Source organism: Channa argus, chromosome 17 (assembly GCF_033026475.1).
Source record: "Channa argus isolate prfri chromosome 17, Channa argus male v1.0, whole genome shotgun sequence".
NCBI classification, from domain to species: domain Eukaryota; kingdom Metazoa; phylum Chordata; class Actinopteri; order Anabantiformes; family Channidae; genus Channa; species Channa argus.
In genome coordinates this window covers 4942309-4960874 of record NC_090213.1, presented here as the reverse complement: position 1 = coordinate 4960874, position 18566 = coordinate 4942309, and the positions used below count along the sequence as shown (strand labels likewise).

At 38.4% G+C, this 18566-nt stretch overlaps 1 protein-coding gene across 4 annotated transcripts in view; it reads right to left on the bottom strand.

Annotated features, from left to right (window-relative positions):
* map3k5 (mitogen-activated protein kinase kinase kinase 5) overlaps positions 1-18566 on the bottom strand; it is a 62321-nt gene that overhangs the window by 13593 nt on the left and 30162 nt on the right. For all 4 annotated transcript variants that reach the window (XM_067482968.1, XM_067482965.1, XM_067482966.1 and 1 more), the window contains 11 exons: positions 17367-17479; positions 15364-15523; positions 14388-14541; positions 14109-14216; positions 13120-13172; positions 11337-11432; positions 7284-7365; positions 4517-4650; positions 1891-2018; positions 1081-1217; positions 178-283 (listed from right to left, as the gene is read on the bottom strand). In XM_067482968.1, coding sequence (XP_067339069.1) covers positions 178-283; positions 1081-1217; positions 1891-2018; positions 4517-4650; positions 7284-7365; positions 11337-11432; positions 13120-13172; positions 14109-14216; positions 14388-14541; positions 15364-15523; positions 17367-17479 — 1271 coding nt within the window. The remainder of the gene's footprint in view (positions 1-177; positions 284-1080; positions 1218-1890; positions 2019-4516; positions 4651-7283; positions 7366-11336; positions 11433-13119; positions 13173-14108; positions 14217-14387; positions 14542-15363; positions 15524-17366; positions 17480-18566) is intronic.

Genomic DNA, 18566 nt, shown 5'->3' with positions numbered 1-18566 from the left:
TCCCAGTATCACTTGTAACTAGGTCGGATTACTGTACTGAAAGGGTGACAGCCAAAGGCTCTTATCTGTGTAGGGTTACCTCACTGCTCAGTGTTATTTACAGCCACTACTGAGCAAAGTTTAGACCTTTGTTCTTTTGTGAAAACATCCATTTTGTGGAAGTAGGTCAGAGTGTACCTGTGAAAGTTTCAGTGCAGGGGTTGATCCCAGCCAACCTCTTAGATGTGCCAAAGTCTGATATCTTCAGGATTCCACTGTAGGTGTTGATAAGAACATTATCACCCTGCAGATTGAAAGGAAAATGCATAAGGACAGATAGTGTAGACTTATTCAGTGCTGAATTTCCACGATGACACTGAAGTAATGTGAGGTGACAGTGTCCTTCTCCCCCTCCTCCTTCCAAGACAGCCTCGCAGCCAAAACATGGGTCTTTGTTTATATGATGACATTGTAAATCAGGTGCCCACATGGAGGAGTCTGTGCACTGAGTGTCACAGGGACTGAATATTCATTAAACATGCAACCAGTGAAAGCATCAACTGTAGGTTGAAGAACTCAGCTCCAATCTTTAATCGCTATCCTTAAATAGTTTTAATATATATCTTCAGCTTGGTGCAAGAAAGTCCCAGACTTGCTAATACTACAGCATGTGTCTGTAAGTTATAATTTTTTATGTCTGCAGGGCCTTATTTTTAAGACGGTGGGTGTATTTAAAAAAACAAAAAAAACAAACATATTTTCCCCTGGATCATGTGTTGATGAAGCTTTCCGGAGATTCCTACAGGTGGTGCACTACATAGTTTGGAGCTTATCACAGTTCCTGTTTATGTTAAATGTGTGTAATGTGTAATGTTAAATGTGCCATCTATGGTGCAGCAGTGTTCCTTTTCTAAAGGAAAGACCTATCTAACAGGAATAGTAGTAACAGTAAGTGTGAGTACTTTAATGACATTGGACCTTGTAGAACTGAAACCATTGTTTTTAAAAATCCTAAAAGGTTTTGAGTTTAATTAGTCCTTACATAAAACGTTTCTGAAAAAGAGCCTGCAAGACAAACAATATTAACTTGTGTTTAGTCACCTTGATGTCTCTGTGTGCTATCTGGTTGTCGTGCAGGTACTTGAGCCCCTCCAGGATTTGCCGCGTGTAGAAGCCTATGGTGGGCTCGTTGTTTTTCAGAGGGCCCCACTTTGACCTCAGCAGCGCAGACAGACTCCCTGCACACAATGTGACAACAATCAATATGCTCACTCTGATCTTAGATTAGCATAGGCCTAAATAGTCTGGAAATTCAGAGCATTCATGGGTATTCAGGTAGCTCAGGAAGAGTTGCAAAACATGGGGGGGGCTGGTGGCTCAATCATAGAGCATTGGTTTGGGATACAGAAGCCCACAGGCTCTAATCCCACCCTGGTGGTGGCCCCGAGCCCGGACAAAATGGGAGGGTTGCGGCAGGAAGGTCAAAACTCATGCCAAACAACTTGTGGAACATGTCTCGCTGTGGTGACGCCCTGAAGGGACCAGCTGGAAGCCGCTGATCCTTACATATGAATGTAAAACTGATCTTTTGACGGCAAAGGTGAACAATGTTCTACGAGTAGCTTTTTAGTTTTGCCCTGCGTTGTTGACCCTGTAAAATGTATTCAAAGATCTTTAACTAACTGTAAAAATCGGCCAACTCTGCTCTTTAAAGTAATAAGGGCTGACAGTAAATCATACAAAAAGAAACAGAAGTACTGAAACAAGTTACTTAACTGTTACTTAAAGAATTTCAGATGAGGTAAGTTTGAAGAAATTACCCTTTGTTAAAACATTTCAATTAGTTTATAGTTATTTTACTTTCTTTATGTCCGCTTCATAAAAGCCTGACAGAGTGAACGGGTCTCTCACCTCCAGGAACCTGCTCCATGAAGATCTTGATGAAGCCATTCTCACTAATGGAGCCGAGATACTGGACAATGTTCTTGTGCTTCAAGTGCTTGTGCAGGGCGATCTCCTCGTGGAGCGGCTGAGAGTATCTGCATTAAAAAAATGACGAGGCATCAAACACCGTGTTACAGCCTACAATAGACAGGAACAGATGAGAATAGGAAGATACACTAGTTTAATCTTTTTATCATAAATAAAAAAAAAGAAAGAGAGATTAATAACTATATGTGAATGAGGTTAGAACGACAGCCTTGGTAAGACAAAAGTAATTCATTTAATATTGCTGAAAGTGAATGAAACCTGAAAATATCCATCTTTTAAAGTTTAGTTTTTTGCTAAATGAAGGCCTCTTAAAATTCTTCTTGGTTTATATCTTTTACATGAATCAAATGATCATTTTAGCCAACATAAATAATTAAACCAGTCCTAAACAAATTAAGAAATAATATGAATAATAATAGCATGACTAAAGACGGCTTGGTAGTCTGTGTGTGTTTCTCAGAAGCTACTGCAATTCATGTGTCTTTTCATTAGAATGACACCCATATAAACAAGGCAGCTAAACGTGAACCGGAAAAAACAGTCTGAATGTGACATTTAAACTAAAACAACAGGTGCCCGTGTGCTGAAAGCATTTCTGCCTGCTTATCATTTTTCACAATCAACTCTCTGCACAAACCACTTCCACGCTCTCACTCTCTTTTTGTGCGCCTGTCTTGACAGGTCAGTCCACTTCTGAATTATTCACTGAAATTCCCCACATTCTTTGCAGCCGAGTGCCCTGCTGACCTTTCGATGTGATTAGAAGAAGAAAAGTGTGGAACCAACCAGTCCGTGAGAGTCTTGCAATCTGAGATGAGTAGGTGGAAACAATGAGGAGATGAGCATTTTGAGCTGTGACAGTGGTAGGAACAAAAGGCAAACAGGAGGGAGGGGGTTTGCTTTCACTGCTCACCACTAACCAGTCACTAAAGTGGATGCCATCCCAATGAAAGCCTGAAGTCACAAGGGACACTGCTGATTTGTGCTTCACACTCTCAGCTGGGGAAAAGCAGCACGCTCCAGTGAACGAGTACACCAGTGCAGAATAAGACGAGACGTCATTAACAGCTTAGACGTTTGTTTACATTCAGGCTGCAATTTAATTTTTGCTCAGGAAATAAGAATTACATGGAGATGTGCTGAGAGCGGCTTCAAAACATGAGCATGCCGAGCCAATTCCAAGACAATCTGTGGGGTTCGCTATGAAATACATCGTATGCAAATAAGACATTTCAGTTGATGTTGGTGCTAAAGCAAAGAATAGGGTGTCACCAAATAAATTCATCCTCTGGACTTTGTTAATATTCACCACTAACTGAACTTTTTGAAGTCGTGTGTTTGAGGATGCATGTACATGTACTCCTTCACAAGGGTGACACAATCTTGATTCCTCTACTCTGAGTCACACGTGTCAGCAATTTCGCAGTGAACTGTGGGTCCATTACACAGCGGGTGTCAGTTTGTAATGTACAAATGAGCACCACATGTAGTAAAATGAGATACACTGTGTACATAGCTCGTAGAAGTACACAAATCTCAAATAAAAGTCCAAGCATTGGCCTTAGGAAATTCCCCAGTCCGACTACAGTACAGATTAATATCCATAGTTTGCGTAGTTCGTAGAACAGTTGTCAAAAAACCACAAGATCAATAGTTGTTCAGCTCCCAGTTCCCCCAGCCCACAAGTCCAAACACTGTATCCCAACTTACCCGTGATGTGTGCTCCTTACTTGTGACTTGTTTTGGATAATAACATCTGCTAAATGACTAATTGTAATTGCTTTTAAAGCCCCACTGGGCTCACTTGGTGCAATGTTTCTTATTTTACTTGGTAGGATGGTTCTGATTAAAGTTTTTAGACAACACCTGGGTCTTTTAAAAGATAACTTTTGTCCTTTGCTAAATAATTGCATTTTCCTAAACAATTCCTATACAGACACAGACAGAGTAGTAACTGCATGAGCTTTCATAAACGTGACGCAATTTACTGCATTATGTGGCTCTAAATTGCTCGTTTTATATTAAGGAAACATGCCACGCAGTGCAGCACTGTGTCTGGCTTATGTTTTTTCAGATAACAACTGACGTCTACAGTACAGACAAATAAGTTAATGCAGAATGCAGACAAATAGAAATTACCAGTGAGTAAAGACACTTTTGAATGTGACCGAAGTTATTTCTTTATTTTTTAGTATTTACCAATACAGACTCAGATCTATTATGTATACCTACACCAACATTTCATTAGGTATGACAGATGGAAATAACAGCATCCCCAAAAATGCTGCAAGTTCTGAAATGTACACAACAGGATATGCTACAGGGAAGACATATCAGTCTCTTTTCCAGAGCTACAGTATCATGAGGCTGTGCAGCAGTGTAAAGATACAGATGCATTAAGCTTGGGACGTGTCATTTAGTTTGTCGTTTTTTGTTTAGTCTAACCAGCAACAAGAACCAGTTTGTTTGGATGCATTTGAAAATAAAATGTGTCATTTTGGTTTATCTGCATGAATGATTAAAGAAATGTGCCTTTTGTCCTCACCTGCTATCTCTCTCTGGTATTTCTTTGATGGCCAGTCGCACTTGGTTACTGAGGTCTCGTCCAGCGTACACCACTCCAAATGTACCTTTTCCCAGAACTACCCTCTCTCCGTGCTCATCGTACTCATAGTCATACTGTAGGGCAACAGCAAAGCATATTAACAGTTAAATGATGTAGATTTAATGTTACATTGTGTATTATTAACACACGTCAGACCTTAAATGTGACGTCCTATATTTCATAACAAATTAGCCAAATTCTCTGAATTAAATTGAAAGACGCAGTGGTAAAAATGTCAAGCATCTATACAACAGAAGTAACTCGAAGGCTGTATTTTTTATTTACACCTAAAAATACAGTGTACAGTGTACATTAACGTTTTTACTGCAATGTGACTTCAAACCTTAAATAGGTCAAAAGATTTTTTTTGTGCAGAAACATGTGATTAATGTTTAGAGGAAACAGACTGAGTAAGAGCCTGGCTTTAGGACTGACTGTGCTGATGCTAGAGAAATGTGCACAGTAAATTCAGCCCGATGAGTCACGTGTTGCCTGATCAAACACACATATAGAACTATCTCCTGAGAGAAACCAGTTAGACATCTGATCTGTATCGTGCTGAGTCAAAACGGGTGCGGCAGCGTTTAAGGTAATTAGCTTTTCCTTTTCACAGGCTCCACTGGTGAAGACAGGTGAATGCAGCAGCAGGTGTCTGTTTTGCACAGCACAAAGCACACTAGCAGAATCTAGGCCTTATCACAGCAGGTTACCGTTCACTTGTCGGTCTCTGCAGGCGAGTTTCAATGCAGTTACAATGCAAATTGTGGGGAATTTTATACATGCAGATGTTTACAATATGTTACAAAGAAGACATGCACTGTAAACACTGCAGCTATGAATTCAGCGATGTCTGGCTTTTTGGTTGTTAGTTTTTTGGTAATTATTTCACACTGCAAAAAAAAAAAGAAAAAAAAAAAGATTTGTGTTAAAAAAAAAAAGCCTTGTTTAACAATTCTGTATGATGTCCAAGCAGAGGAACAAGATTGTTTTTCTTTTTTAAGAATAAGAGCACTTAAACAACTTCCCAATGTAAGAATCTTATAAAATGGCACTATTTAAAGTTTATTAATGTATTCTTATTAATTGTCAAGTGTCAATCTTTTTGTTCAGAGAACTAACGGCTTTACATTTCACATAATTACCATTAACAAAACTGCCTCATGCACATCCTAATATGAATGACTGAAAAACTGAAAGCCTTTTGAAAAATACTATCTCAAACGTTTGGGCCAGCTTTGATAGCTACAGAAACAGAGACAGCAGGAAGTAGTTTCCAACGTTACTGTACTGTATGCTTTTGTTGTAATGTTACATGCAGCAGCTTGAAGTTGTATTGAGAGACTGACCAAAGGCCGATGTTACAGGGGCCTTACTTGCCCTGAAAACCACAAAGTGAAGTCTAAACACACAAATCACTTCTGACAATGGTCAGACATACATGTCACCATAACATAGTATTGAATACCTGGATAATGCTGCCTCACTGGATAAGGACTCAGACTGCTGCTTCATAACATTATTACACTCTGTATGTTGCTAAGTCTCAGGTGTTTAAGGAGAAGGTCAATGGCTTATGTATATTTAAACAGAGTGAACTTAGGAAGACCCGCTATTGATTTTGGCCCCCCATCTATAGGGCTCTGACTTACAGAGCTCTAGTTTGCCTGAGCAACAGGCAGAAGGAGAAGCAGTGCCTACAGTATAAGTCTGGTATTATTTACACTATCCAGCTTCTTTTTTTGTGTGTGTTTCTTTTACTGTGTGCTCTGTTAATCATACACATTGGGATTGGAAGTATCAACATTCTAGGATTCACCAGCAGATGAGTAATCTATTTTCTTAAATGTTATATTAAAAATATAGATTTTTGACACCAACTTAAATGAGCTTATTTTAAGAAAGTCGGAATCTTGTTTTTGCCCAATTATTAAACCTATATTGTGCCATTAATGATTAAATTCAGCTGAATAAAGAGACTGCCACTTCTATGCCATTTATGCATTTTTATAGGCTTTTACGCTAGTTTAAAACATACTAGCTATAAACAAATTTAGCCCATTGGCAGATTTTCACTAAATAGAACACACATTGACTATAGTTAAGTACGTTTTTCTTCTTTCTAGTACGGCAGTTTTTGCAGTGCAATCCTTTTAATGGAAATGCAAATTTACACCATATACTTCCTGTGACATTTTAAAAGGCAGGCAAAGTAGCATACTGCAAAAAAACCACAACAGGATGTACTGAAAAATGTTGAGAAACAAACAGGATAAACTGGTCCGTATTTTGCCTAAAAAGGGCTTAAGGAGAATCCAATAAATTAAGTGTTCATTCATAAAATATTATTTTTCACCATGCCACGATTTACATTTAGTGTTGTGGTAGAAGCTTTTATCCAAAGCGACTTACAAGTGAGGGAAGCCAGCAAAATCTAAGTCACGGAGAAAACATTAAAGTAAAGTGCTATGTGAAGAAATGTTTCGGTTTCGTTTGTTTTTCAAAGTAAGTCTAAATCTATGTGTCTTCATGGTTACAATTTTAGGGTTCCTGTATGTAAAGCGAAATGAGGCTTTATTAACAGATTAATATAACAATAATTCACTTGTGTTCAGTCCAAGAAAGAAAAAAAAGGTCTCTTCAGGATTAGGTTTAATATAATAAAAAGTAAAGTGTAGCTAAACTTTAAAAGTGAATCCATTCTTCTTACCTCTAAGGTATCAGTGTCACAGTCTCCTTCCTCTGGACCTTTCCAGGTCTCCTCTGTTATGCTGTTGACCAAATCGCAGAATCTGCCAAATAAAAGTCTGATTACTCCAAAATACAAATAGATAAATCACATATACGGCTTCAGTGGAATGTTTACAAATATACAGTGGTGTGTGTGTGTGTGTGTACAGCTAGTATTTGGACAGTTTATGTATAAATATTCAAAACTGCAAAACATTAATTTAAATTTTTAGCAAAAAAAACCTATGGAACTATGGATACTAATATTTGCAGTTTTGCAAGTGGAATATTTCCCTATTATGCTTATTTCATTAGTCTGTTCTTCTCTACACATGTACGGTCCTCAGTCTGGCTTACACATCCGACGGTTAAATTATGCCAAATGGATTTCTGTCTTCTTGGTTGGAAAACATTTTGCTACTCATCCAAGCAGCTTCTTTAGTCAGACTGAACCAAGAAGAAAGAAGTTCCGTTAATATTAATCGACCTTCAAATAACCAAACCTGGATGGCCGAGAACCTTCCCTCTGTCTTACACACTTCTCAGTCACACACACTTCTCAGTCACACACACTTCTCAGTCACACACACACACACACACTTCTCAGTCACACACACACACACACTTCTCAGTCACACACACACACACACTTCTCAGTCACACACACACACACACACACACACACACACACACACACACACACACACACACACACACACACACACACACACACACACACACACACACCTCATTAGGTTATGATGTTATTCTTTTTTTGTCTCCATGTTTTCACTGCCTTGCACCATCAGTGCTTTAAGACTTTATTGAGGGTTTGTTCCTCTGGACCCTTTTCCTAAAGGATTGTTTCTTTGGTTATGTAACTTCCTATTACCCCTCAAGATTAGTTATTTGAATGCCAAGCTATGGTTAGGAGCTTCTCGTGGCATAGTCTAAGCTTGTTGAGTACTGGTTTCCATGTCATTAGATCATAAAGTTTTACTCTTTTCTTGCGAAGTCTAAACATGTTTTGTTCATACAACTGTCTCTGTGATTCTGCAAGTTTATTAGTATTCTTACTATTGTAATGACTCCCTGAAGGGCTGTGATGAGTGCAGTGGAGTGTAAAGAGTGAAGCAGAACTATTTTAAAGCAGTGAGAGCTGGGAAGAGCAAAGATGAGTGATTCCAAGTGTCACATTAACAATAGCTTAAGTTGCACACCGTACCTTTGTCAGTCAAAACTGAAAATCTTTCCTAGTACTACTTCCTCAAGATAAATGAAGGTTCAACCCAATTAACAAATCAGAACAATTTTCATTGCGTTTAGAAAAAAATCCAACTCATCCATAAATAGGGTTTACATTTGCCTGGATTAATTTAACCGTAATCTTAAAATATTTGAGCATTATTTCGAAATAGCATGTTGTTGGAGCTCTCAAATGCCTCAGTCTACAGCATATTTCTCAATGAAATGTGCAGGTAAATCAACATGGCTCTGCAATTTTTCATATACAGTTTCCTGAATGAATCAGAGGCATTTCACATGCAGGATTAGTGAGTGTCGTCTGAGATGCATTTAGTACATATTGTGACGGAGTGGTGTTATTTAGCTGGTGGTCTTTTCCAGAAGGGGTTACATTTTGTTTACATGCACACCTCCCACACATGTCATACAATGACTTTTACCACAGTTACTCCACACAAGCTGTGTATCAGCACAGCGCCTCGTCATGCTGCTACACAGGGCGTGCCATAAATCATATGGATTCTCTCCTTTCTCCGCTCCTCATCTATTTCTTCCTTCCTTTTTTCTCACCCCCCATGTCACTGTCACCCCGTTTTTCTCTGTATTAAAAGCAAAGCATCATAACAACAGCAGGCATGACTCACTGACTCTCACACTCCAGATAATGGGAACGGGAAGTGCTCGGGAGCCTCTGATGTGAGAGTCACAAGTCTGTACACTCAGTGCGTCCCTGAGCCAATACCAAAGAATATGATGGTGTTGAAATGAAACAAGGTGTGTTTGTGGGAACAGAAAGATGTAAAATATTCCACCATAGTGTAGACCTGACACAAAAAAAATGTCTGAAACACAGTAGGGATGGACACAACTAGAGAAGGGATGGGATTACTGCAGTGGGAGAGAATATTTAGGATCAAAATAAATCAAAAAAATCTGATGTTGGTTACATATCAGATTTGAGTTTTAATAAATAAAACCACAACACATAATAATAATAATAATAATAACAATAATAATAATAACTTCTCTTAATAGTGACTGTTAGAACTGGATTCTTGGCATTTATGCTAAAGAGCTTGTTAAATTGTGAGCACTCTGAATATAGTTTGAAATTTCAGCCCACCTGAATATGGACCCTCATCAGGTCATCTGGTTCAGACACTATAAAAAACAAAAACTAAATCTTCTCCTAAACAGGTCCATGATATGCACACGTAACTTTATGTCAGTAACTGAACTTGAAAAAGTGAATTAAAGAGTTAATTTAAGTTATTTCTTAATTGCAACTATAAGGTGATGCTATTTCTGAGACAGCTGAGCTCAGTCAAGATCTGTCAAGTTGAGAAGATGTGTCAAGTTCAGAGCCGTTTTCCTTTTTGCATGATGCTGTGGGAACATAAGCAACATATCAGATAATGAAACAGAGAAATTTTAACATTTAATGGAAATATTTGCTAATTTTGAATTTGGTGGCAGCAACACATGTCAAAAAAGTTCCAAGAGGGTGAGGTTTACCATTGTGTGGTATCCCCTCTGCTTTAAACAACTTGAAAGTGAGAGAGCAGTTGCTGAAGTTTAGGAGGGGAACATTGTCCCATACTTGTCTGATGCAGGATTCTAGCTGCTCAAAAAACCGGGGCTTTTGTTGCTGGATTTTTTGTCTAATAAAGTGCCAAATGTTTTCTGTTGGTGAAAGGTCTGGACTGCAGGCATGGCTTCTCCTGTGGTTTAACATTGTCTTGCTGAAATATGCATGGCCTTCCCTGAAATAAACATTGTCTAGTTGGGAGCATATGTTGCTCTAAAACCTCTATGTAATTTTTAGCGTTGATGGTGCCTTTCCAGATGTGTAAGCTTCCCACACCCTAGGCACTAATTCAGTACCATACTATCAGAGATGCAGGCTTTTGAACTGTCCACTGATAACAAGCTGGATGGTCCCTTTCATATTTAGTCCGCAGGACACAGCGTCCATGGTTTCCAAAAAGAATTTAAAATTTTGACTCATCTGAACACAGAACAGTTTTCTATTTAGCCTCAGACCATTTTAAAATGAACTTTGGCTCAGAGAACACATTGGCATTTCTGTGTGTTCACATATGACTTCTTCTTTGCATGATACAGATTTCACTTATATTTGTGGATTGTACAGTGAACCATGTTCACAGACAGATTTCTGTAACGACACACGTGTTCCTGAGCCCATGCAGTGTTGTCCAGTAGAGAATCATGCCTGTTTTTAATGTTTATCACACGCATCAAGTTTTGACCTTTGGCCTTGTCCCTTGATGATATTATACACTGTAGATGTTGAAATGCTCCTTTTATACCCAGTCATGTTTCTGACCTGTTGCCAATTAACCTAATTAGTTGTCAAATGTTCCCCCATTTGCAGCAATTCATTTTCAAGCCTTTTGTTTTTTTTTAGATGTGTTGTGGCCATCAAATTCAAAATGAGCTAATATTTTCCATAAAATGGTAAAATCTCAGTTTCAACATCTGATATGTTGTTTATGTTCTATTGTGAATGATATAATGAGGTTAATGAGGTTTGCAAATTTACCTTTGTGATTATGTGAGTGGGTAGAACAAGTGAAAAGTGTTTTTCAACTTATAACTTGCATTAATGCCCCATAAAACCCAATAATATATATTTCAAGTAATATAGGACAAATGAATTATTGTCACATGTACAATAATAACATTCACAGGATTATTATGAGTTATGCAACTGTATATAACACAACTGATAAGCATAATGATTATAAACAAGCACAGAGAGACAAACCTTTTACAGTGTATCTCTGTACAGAAATAGATCTGGAAGTCTTCTGCATTGTGAAGGACGTAGAGAAAGGCACTGCGCTCATCAAACTTCGAAATGCTGGGGAGAAACAATTCACAGTTAATCGTACAACAATCCCCTGAGAACAGATGGGACTCCGAATGAAAGAAGCCTTTCACTGGACTCATGACATCAGCCATTTAATCTCGGGTTTGGATATAAAGGAGTGGTTGTCACAGCATGTTGACCACAACTCCATCAAATATAAAGCCCAGTATATAGATGATGTACAAATTCTGCATCTGCAGTCTGTTTTATAAATCATTAAATTAAATCATGCTGCATTACTCCAAAAAAAGATCAACTCGATTCAAAGAACAACTTCTATTCAGCAACTACACTGAAACTTCTAATTGTTTAACTCTTATCAAGTGTACCAAGGCTTGAGGTGCTGAGCTTGACAATGGAAGGCCTCCGTGTGTGGTCGTACTGTTGCTTGCAGAGCTGCTATTGTGTCCCGCTGTCTGTCTGCCGACTGAGTGGGCACACAGAATGAATTGTTCCCTAGCAACATGTGAGCACAGCCCTCCACTTCTCTCTGATCTGACACTGAATTCCTCTGAGGACCAGGGAGAAGGAGGTGCAAAGCAAGACATGAAAACTGTGTATGGCAATCTGTCAGTGTTATAAGGGGAACAGTGGGATGCAGTTTGCAGCTGCATCCACTAAAATGCTTTTTGCAGTGGTTTTGAGCATGACTAAATAGCTCTTCACATTCAGAAAGCTTGTTCTTCATGTGAATCCTTCACTTATGCAGTATAACAGTTAGCAGTAAATCAATTCCCTAAGGTATATGCAATGTTTCAATCTCCATAATTCCTGTGAGTACTCGCAATTTGTTCAATCACTGCAACTCTTCCTGTCCCTGAATGCCTCTTTTTTTGGTGCACCAGAGGTCCTTAAGAGAGCTTGCTACACCCTGTTACTTTCTCAAATTAAAACCCACGTAAAGGGCAAATGATCGACCTTAAAAAACAGACCAAATATCCAGATTTCACAATATTTTATATAATTTGCTGATATCAGGGAGCCACATTTGCTGGAGACTGCAGGAACTTCCAGTAGAGGCGAGACTTCTGCAAAGGCTGCAGCTAGAGACCATGCCAGCCACTTCCCTGAGGTTCTGCACAAGAGCAGTGGTACACTGTTTTGCACCTTGTACAGCATTGTAATAGAAAATGAAATCATTGATTGACAAACCCCTTGTCACTACAAAACACACCTGAATGGCTGAAACATGCAGGATAACGATAATATTTTCTTCCCTCTTGGTGCAACAATTTTACATTACATTCACAACATGCATCACTTGCATGGAAAAGTCCACAAAATCTGCTAAAGCCAAATACAGTATATGTTTCACTAACAAGTCCTGGTTTTCTTTTGTGTTTTAGCATTGCAAATTTTTTTTATTTTGTTTGCCATTTTAGTTTTCCATGTGTTTCTGTTATCTCTTATTTTGGGGAAAATAAATCTGTTTCAACAAGCAGCTTCACTGAAATCAAGACCTGTTTTAAACAAAAACTTGTGCATAAAATTACAATACAATCTAAGTTTCTGCCTTACTTACTTTTCACCTTGTTCTTTTCAAATAATCTTTTCAATTATTTTGACCTCTAAAACCAAATTAAACAAACCGATTTTTTCCAACCAACAATCTCAAATGGCCAATTTTAACCAATCGCCCTTTGGAGGCAGATGTAATGTGAGTGTTGTGGACACTGACCTGACACCTCGGACAGATGTGGCGCTAAAGTTCCACTCATGGATCCCCTTGTTCTGAAGGACAAATCAAAACAAATAACATTACTATGCCATAGCAGAGATGTTAATATGTCAATGTGTTTCCTCTGCTGGAGTATTGAAGCATTAGTAGCATTATCTAAATAATAATGACTGCCCTTGTAGTAATAAAAGCTCATCATCAACTCATATTGTAGTAGCTCTCAGAACAAGAATTACATACAAACATTAAATGGAGTCAGTGTAGCTGATGTAGCAAATTACTAGAATCGGTTTCTAGTGAGGAACCACTTTCATTTATATGCTGCTGTCTGTGTAGGTGTAGGTAGCAATAATGTGCTAAAATATGAGAAAATAGTAAATTAGGAAACAAGAATCAACTATCACATCACAGCCTCTAACCAAAGACAAGATAAATTTATAATCATCATTCATCTGTTAAATTCTATTGGCAATGTGCAGAGAATCTTTAGTTAAACTTGGTTTTGATAATGTAAAACATCAGTATTGTTGCTATGGGTACTTGCAGCGTGACACTGCACACTGTGCTCTGATTAAGTGTTGTGAAACCAGCTAAAATAATGGCTCTGGCGTACCAATGTAAGATTTTGCACAATTTTATGAAATACTAGACAATCACTAACAAGTACTTCAAGTGGCTATAATACGGTGATTTTTGTTTTGATCTTCGTTAGTCCCTGCACATAAAAGCATAAGATGTTTCATAAACATTTTACAAACAACTTATACAAAACCTTCACCCTTTGCTACATATATTTGAGACATTCACTTTCAGCATTTCTACGACTCAAAATCAGAGCAAATGTGTCCATGTGATTACTACTTTAATTTGCTGCACACCGCACAGACCTAGCTATACAATTTCAAACAGCTTGGATAGGTTTTACTCGAATATGTGGTTTAATGGAGGAATGTGTGTTGGATTGTATATTGTGAATGAAAAGCTTTTACCTTGTCATCAGGAGCCACATGCCAGATCGACACCGTGTTGTCATCCACGTCTTTGTTTATGGACAAATATGAGGGTTGGTAAACTTTAGTGGGTTCCAGTATCAACACCTAGGACACAGAATTTATTCAATCAGTAAATCACTCAATCATTCAATCAGTGGGAATTTGCTGAGCATGCATGACTCTGTTCTTTTTCACTGCATATTAAATCTCAACCAGTGTTAGGCCGGTGAGCTGCTTCATTTTTGATTACTAGGTGCCTTTGTTGGAATCCCTTACAGGAAATCGGACAGAGGAGACATCTTTTTTCGTTGCCTCCACCAGAAAGTCCATCCAGAAATCCACAAGCTCCTGTCTGGGGGCTGGCTGCTCCACACCAGGCTTATTAAAGTGCTGATAGATCAAAATGGTCTCGACCAATGAGCACAGATACCTGAAGCCAACCAGACACAGAGAACGGATGAAAAAAACTAAAACAAAAGCATAGTGCAATGTGCTATGACAAAGTTAGAAGCTAAATCTTTATTCAACATAATGTAACTAATATCAGTAAAAGATTCTAATGATGTAAACAAAAAAAAAACAAAAAAAAAAAGGCAATGCAGATTATTTGCTTATGTTTTATATTGTTTTAAAGCCATGAACATAGATCAAGAAGATTAGTAAAACAAACAAAACCATATGATGGGGTTTCCATGCTGGGTAACGATAGTCTTTGTGACATTAATTGAAACTTAAATAGCTTTCACAACACTAACACAAATAAAAACAGCAGGGATTTTACACAGAGCTGCAGACTCTTCCACATGTTACGGATCGGGTACAGTCTCATTAAATCTTTGGGAATTAATATAAAGTCTTTCTTTAATGATGTATTTTGTTATTGATAAATTATTTCTCTTTTGATGGTGTTGACTTAGTGTCCCCCTTTTTCCATTTCCTTCCTCCACAGAACAAAATATTTTTACTGTAGCACACTTTAAACTCTTCACAAAATGTCCAACCAGGCTCCTACGTCCATCAAATCCACGATACGAGAGATTTGCTGCTGAAATGAGCAACGTGAGTTTCTTGTGATATTTTTTGTTCTCTAGGAGAAATGCACAACATGCCTGCACAATGGCCACAGATGGCTGCTGTGGTTTCAAGGGAAGGCACTTCAGATCACAAGGACACAGGCACAGTTGGTGATGGATGTGGTCTAAAATGTGTTTTTGAGAAAACTAATCTTCACAAGGCTTATATGTGTTCTCACCAGATTGGGGCTTTGAGTTTGAATAGTTTCTCAGATGCCTGGATGACTCTGGTGTTGTCACTGGCCAGGATGCTGGCACCCAAGAAGAAGCCAACATCCCAGTAGCTCTGCAGCTTGTCCAGGCTGCCTTTTTTACCCAGAAGACTGCTTAGCTTTACTCCTGGAAAACAAAATGGCAGAGATAAAGATCTATTACACAACAGAAAGATAGTTTTTCTTGTGATTCCCCTTGAACCATCACAAACTGAGATTTTAAGTAGACAAGACACCTGAGGAGAGAATGTACACCGACCCCCCCAAAAATAACCAAAAAAACAAACAAAAACACTTGGATGTGCCACAACATGCAGTATAGAGGTTTATGTGGGTCTATAATGTTCACTGTAGTTTTTCAGAGATGATAATGTAGCTGCTGCTACATGTCCTGCAGATTCTGCCACAGAAACCAGACATTTTTAGTGAAAGGCAGGGTTTGTGGGGATGGGAGTAAGCAGAGGGGCTGGGGCTAATATAGGGAGGTGCAGGCTAATTAACAGGACTGCTTGCTATGTTTTGTCACATTCCTAAGCTCCTCTGAGCCTCAGATTTTAGGGTAAAATCCAAAGATTAGGGACAAAGGCTTAAATGCATGATTGTTCAGAAAAAGGGGAAATGCTACTGTATTTGATCTGCTTTACCTTCATTAACTGACATTTTTTAATTGTGTAAAAAGAGGAACATGTATTGATTAACCTACAAAGAAACCCCACCAGAGTCAGCTTTAAAACTTCTTTCTGATGTTCTTTTTGTATTGACATTTTAATATCTAATAAACGTTATTACAGTTTTGACTGTCTTTTCCACAGCAGGAACTTACAGACCCAAAACTCAACTTTGAACCTTTATCTTGGGCTCTAAGTTTGATTCTACTGTCCTCCCTCTGCATTCGAGAGGAGTTCTAACCAGTGCTGCTTTTGACTGTAGCACGGAAATGTTTTCACTGACAAGTTATGAATAAAAGCAGTCCAGTTTTTGTCTTTTGACTCTGGTATAGTCTCCATCCCTCTGCTGTTCCCACTGTCCAGGGATTAACAGTGTTGGGATCTGTGAAATTTTAAAAATACTCTGTACTATCCCTGAATGCCTTACCTCATACAGATACCTGCTCACAAGAGAACAAAGCCTGACCACAAAGCCAAACGATACAGCAAGAAAAAAAAAAAAAAATCTGATTTCATGGCATCAGCTGGACAATACTAACTACTACTACTGCTGCTAAAGATCATGCATGTGATTTCATGTTGTGTGTGAAAGTAGGGGGTAAAGTGTTTTGCACCATCTACAATTAAAAGTCATACTTTTCAAGTCAGGAACAATATCAATTTCCGTGTTTCATTTTCAACATAGAATTTTTGAAAATGTCACAAACATTACAGACTTCACTTGTCTTAACAACTTCTTCAGGAAACAGGAAGTATTGTGTGGATATGGAGAGGCACACTGTCGGCTGCAAGTTAAATCTCACTTATAGTCTAAAGCGAGGCTCCATTTACAGCCCATTTGTTGACATTTTCAAAAGCTAAAAACTCAGAATTGTCGATCTACAGTTCTGTTTTACTATAGAGTTTTGAAAGTATTGAAAACTATCACAGAACTACTGTGATACTGAAGACATCCTAAAACCGGATTACTCTCATATTTATGAGATCCTTATGTCCCATATCCCATATTTACAAGATCCATTTCTTGTAATTACTAGATAAGGTCTCTAATTACTTCTTAACTTTTATTTTTTGTTTTTGCTGTATGTTGGAACACACATACACACACACGGACACACACACACCTTTTGTCATATCATGTCACGGTAAACGAGTGTGGACAACAATCACGAACTACAACCTTTTCCTTAAGTAGTCAAGTCAAATTTGTCTGATTACTCAGTGGTTTTCCAGCAGGCTCTATAAAATAGAACAAGAAGCAGCATATTTAGTTCAAAGACATCTAAACTGATGTCCACTCACCCACTTTGCGAAGCTCAAAAGATGTGTCAAACTGGTGTCCAGCTGCAAGGAGTAGAACGGCATAGTTGATACCAGAGTGTAGTGTTGGCTCCGACTCAAACCCCTTTTTAAACCTGAGAGAAGAAGAAAAGAATCACTCCAATAAACTCTTCTCATTCCACAAAATGAGTCATTCCAAATCTCCAAATCCCAAGCATCCCTTAGATAACGGATGGCATCACGGTGCTCCCCCAGCTCCCTGAAACACGTCAAGTTAGAAAAAAACAATTACAGCCATATTGAGTTGGGGGCCACAGAACAGCAAACAGCAACTGTGAGTACCCTCGCTAAATAAGAAATTTCATTTATTTAATGAGCAATCTGTTCTGCTGAGGAAAGGGGTGTAAATGTTATTAGGGTGCGTCTGCCAAGTTCTGACATGGAACTGAAAATAACAGCCAGATGGGAGCTTATTATCTAAGCAGCATATTAAGTCAAGAAAGATATGAAATTAGAAGAAATCAATGGACAGCCTTGTGTTATTATTAAGCCAATTTACGTCAGCTAGCGTTAGCCTCTCTGTGCTCACATCACAACCTGGCTCACAAGGAGATGGCAAGCTGCCTAGCACCGAGCAAGGCCCCCATGGTAATTCAGAGCATCACGAATTCCTGGATTCAAGGCAGCACTAATTCAACAAGGTTCTGCGAAGCCTTGATATACATCTCCCTCTGCAGCTTTTCACTTGCTCATTTGTACTATCACATCCCTAATGTTTCGGGGGAGGGGGGCTTTTCCAAAAAAAAAAGTCTTAAAACATATAGATAATACTCTCAAAGTTACAAGTTATAGGTGTTACATTTGAAATATAAACCACGGTCGCTGCTGTCATTCTAATGTCTTGTGTTTTTTTATGAATGAACTGCTTCCAGCCATTCTAATGACTATCATTCACCGACAAGGAAATCTGTTAGATTAATGTTTACAATAAAAGGATTATTAGGACAATATATTTCCTAATTCAGTGACAGTAATTGAACTCCTTTATCTTTTTGATGATACTTGGCTAAAAACTTTCATCGCAACCCTTTTGCTTCATAGAATAAATTGGTCCTAACCAATATGAGCCACTGAGTCAATACAGGATTGATAGAAGCAAGCGATAGTTATTTTCTCGTGTGTTCTAATTTAGGCCTACGTAAATGCTGCTGTAATGTTCAC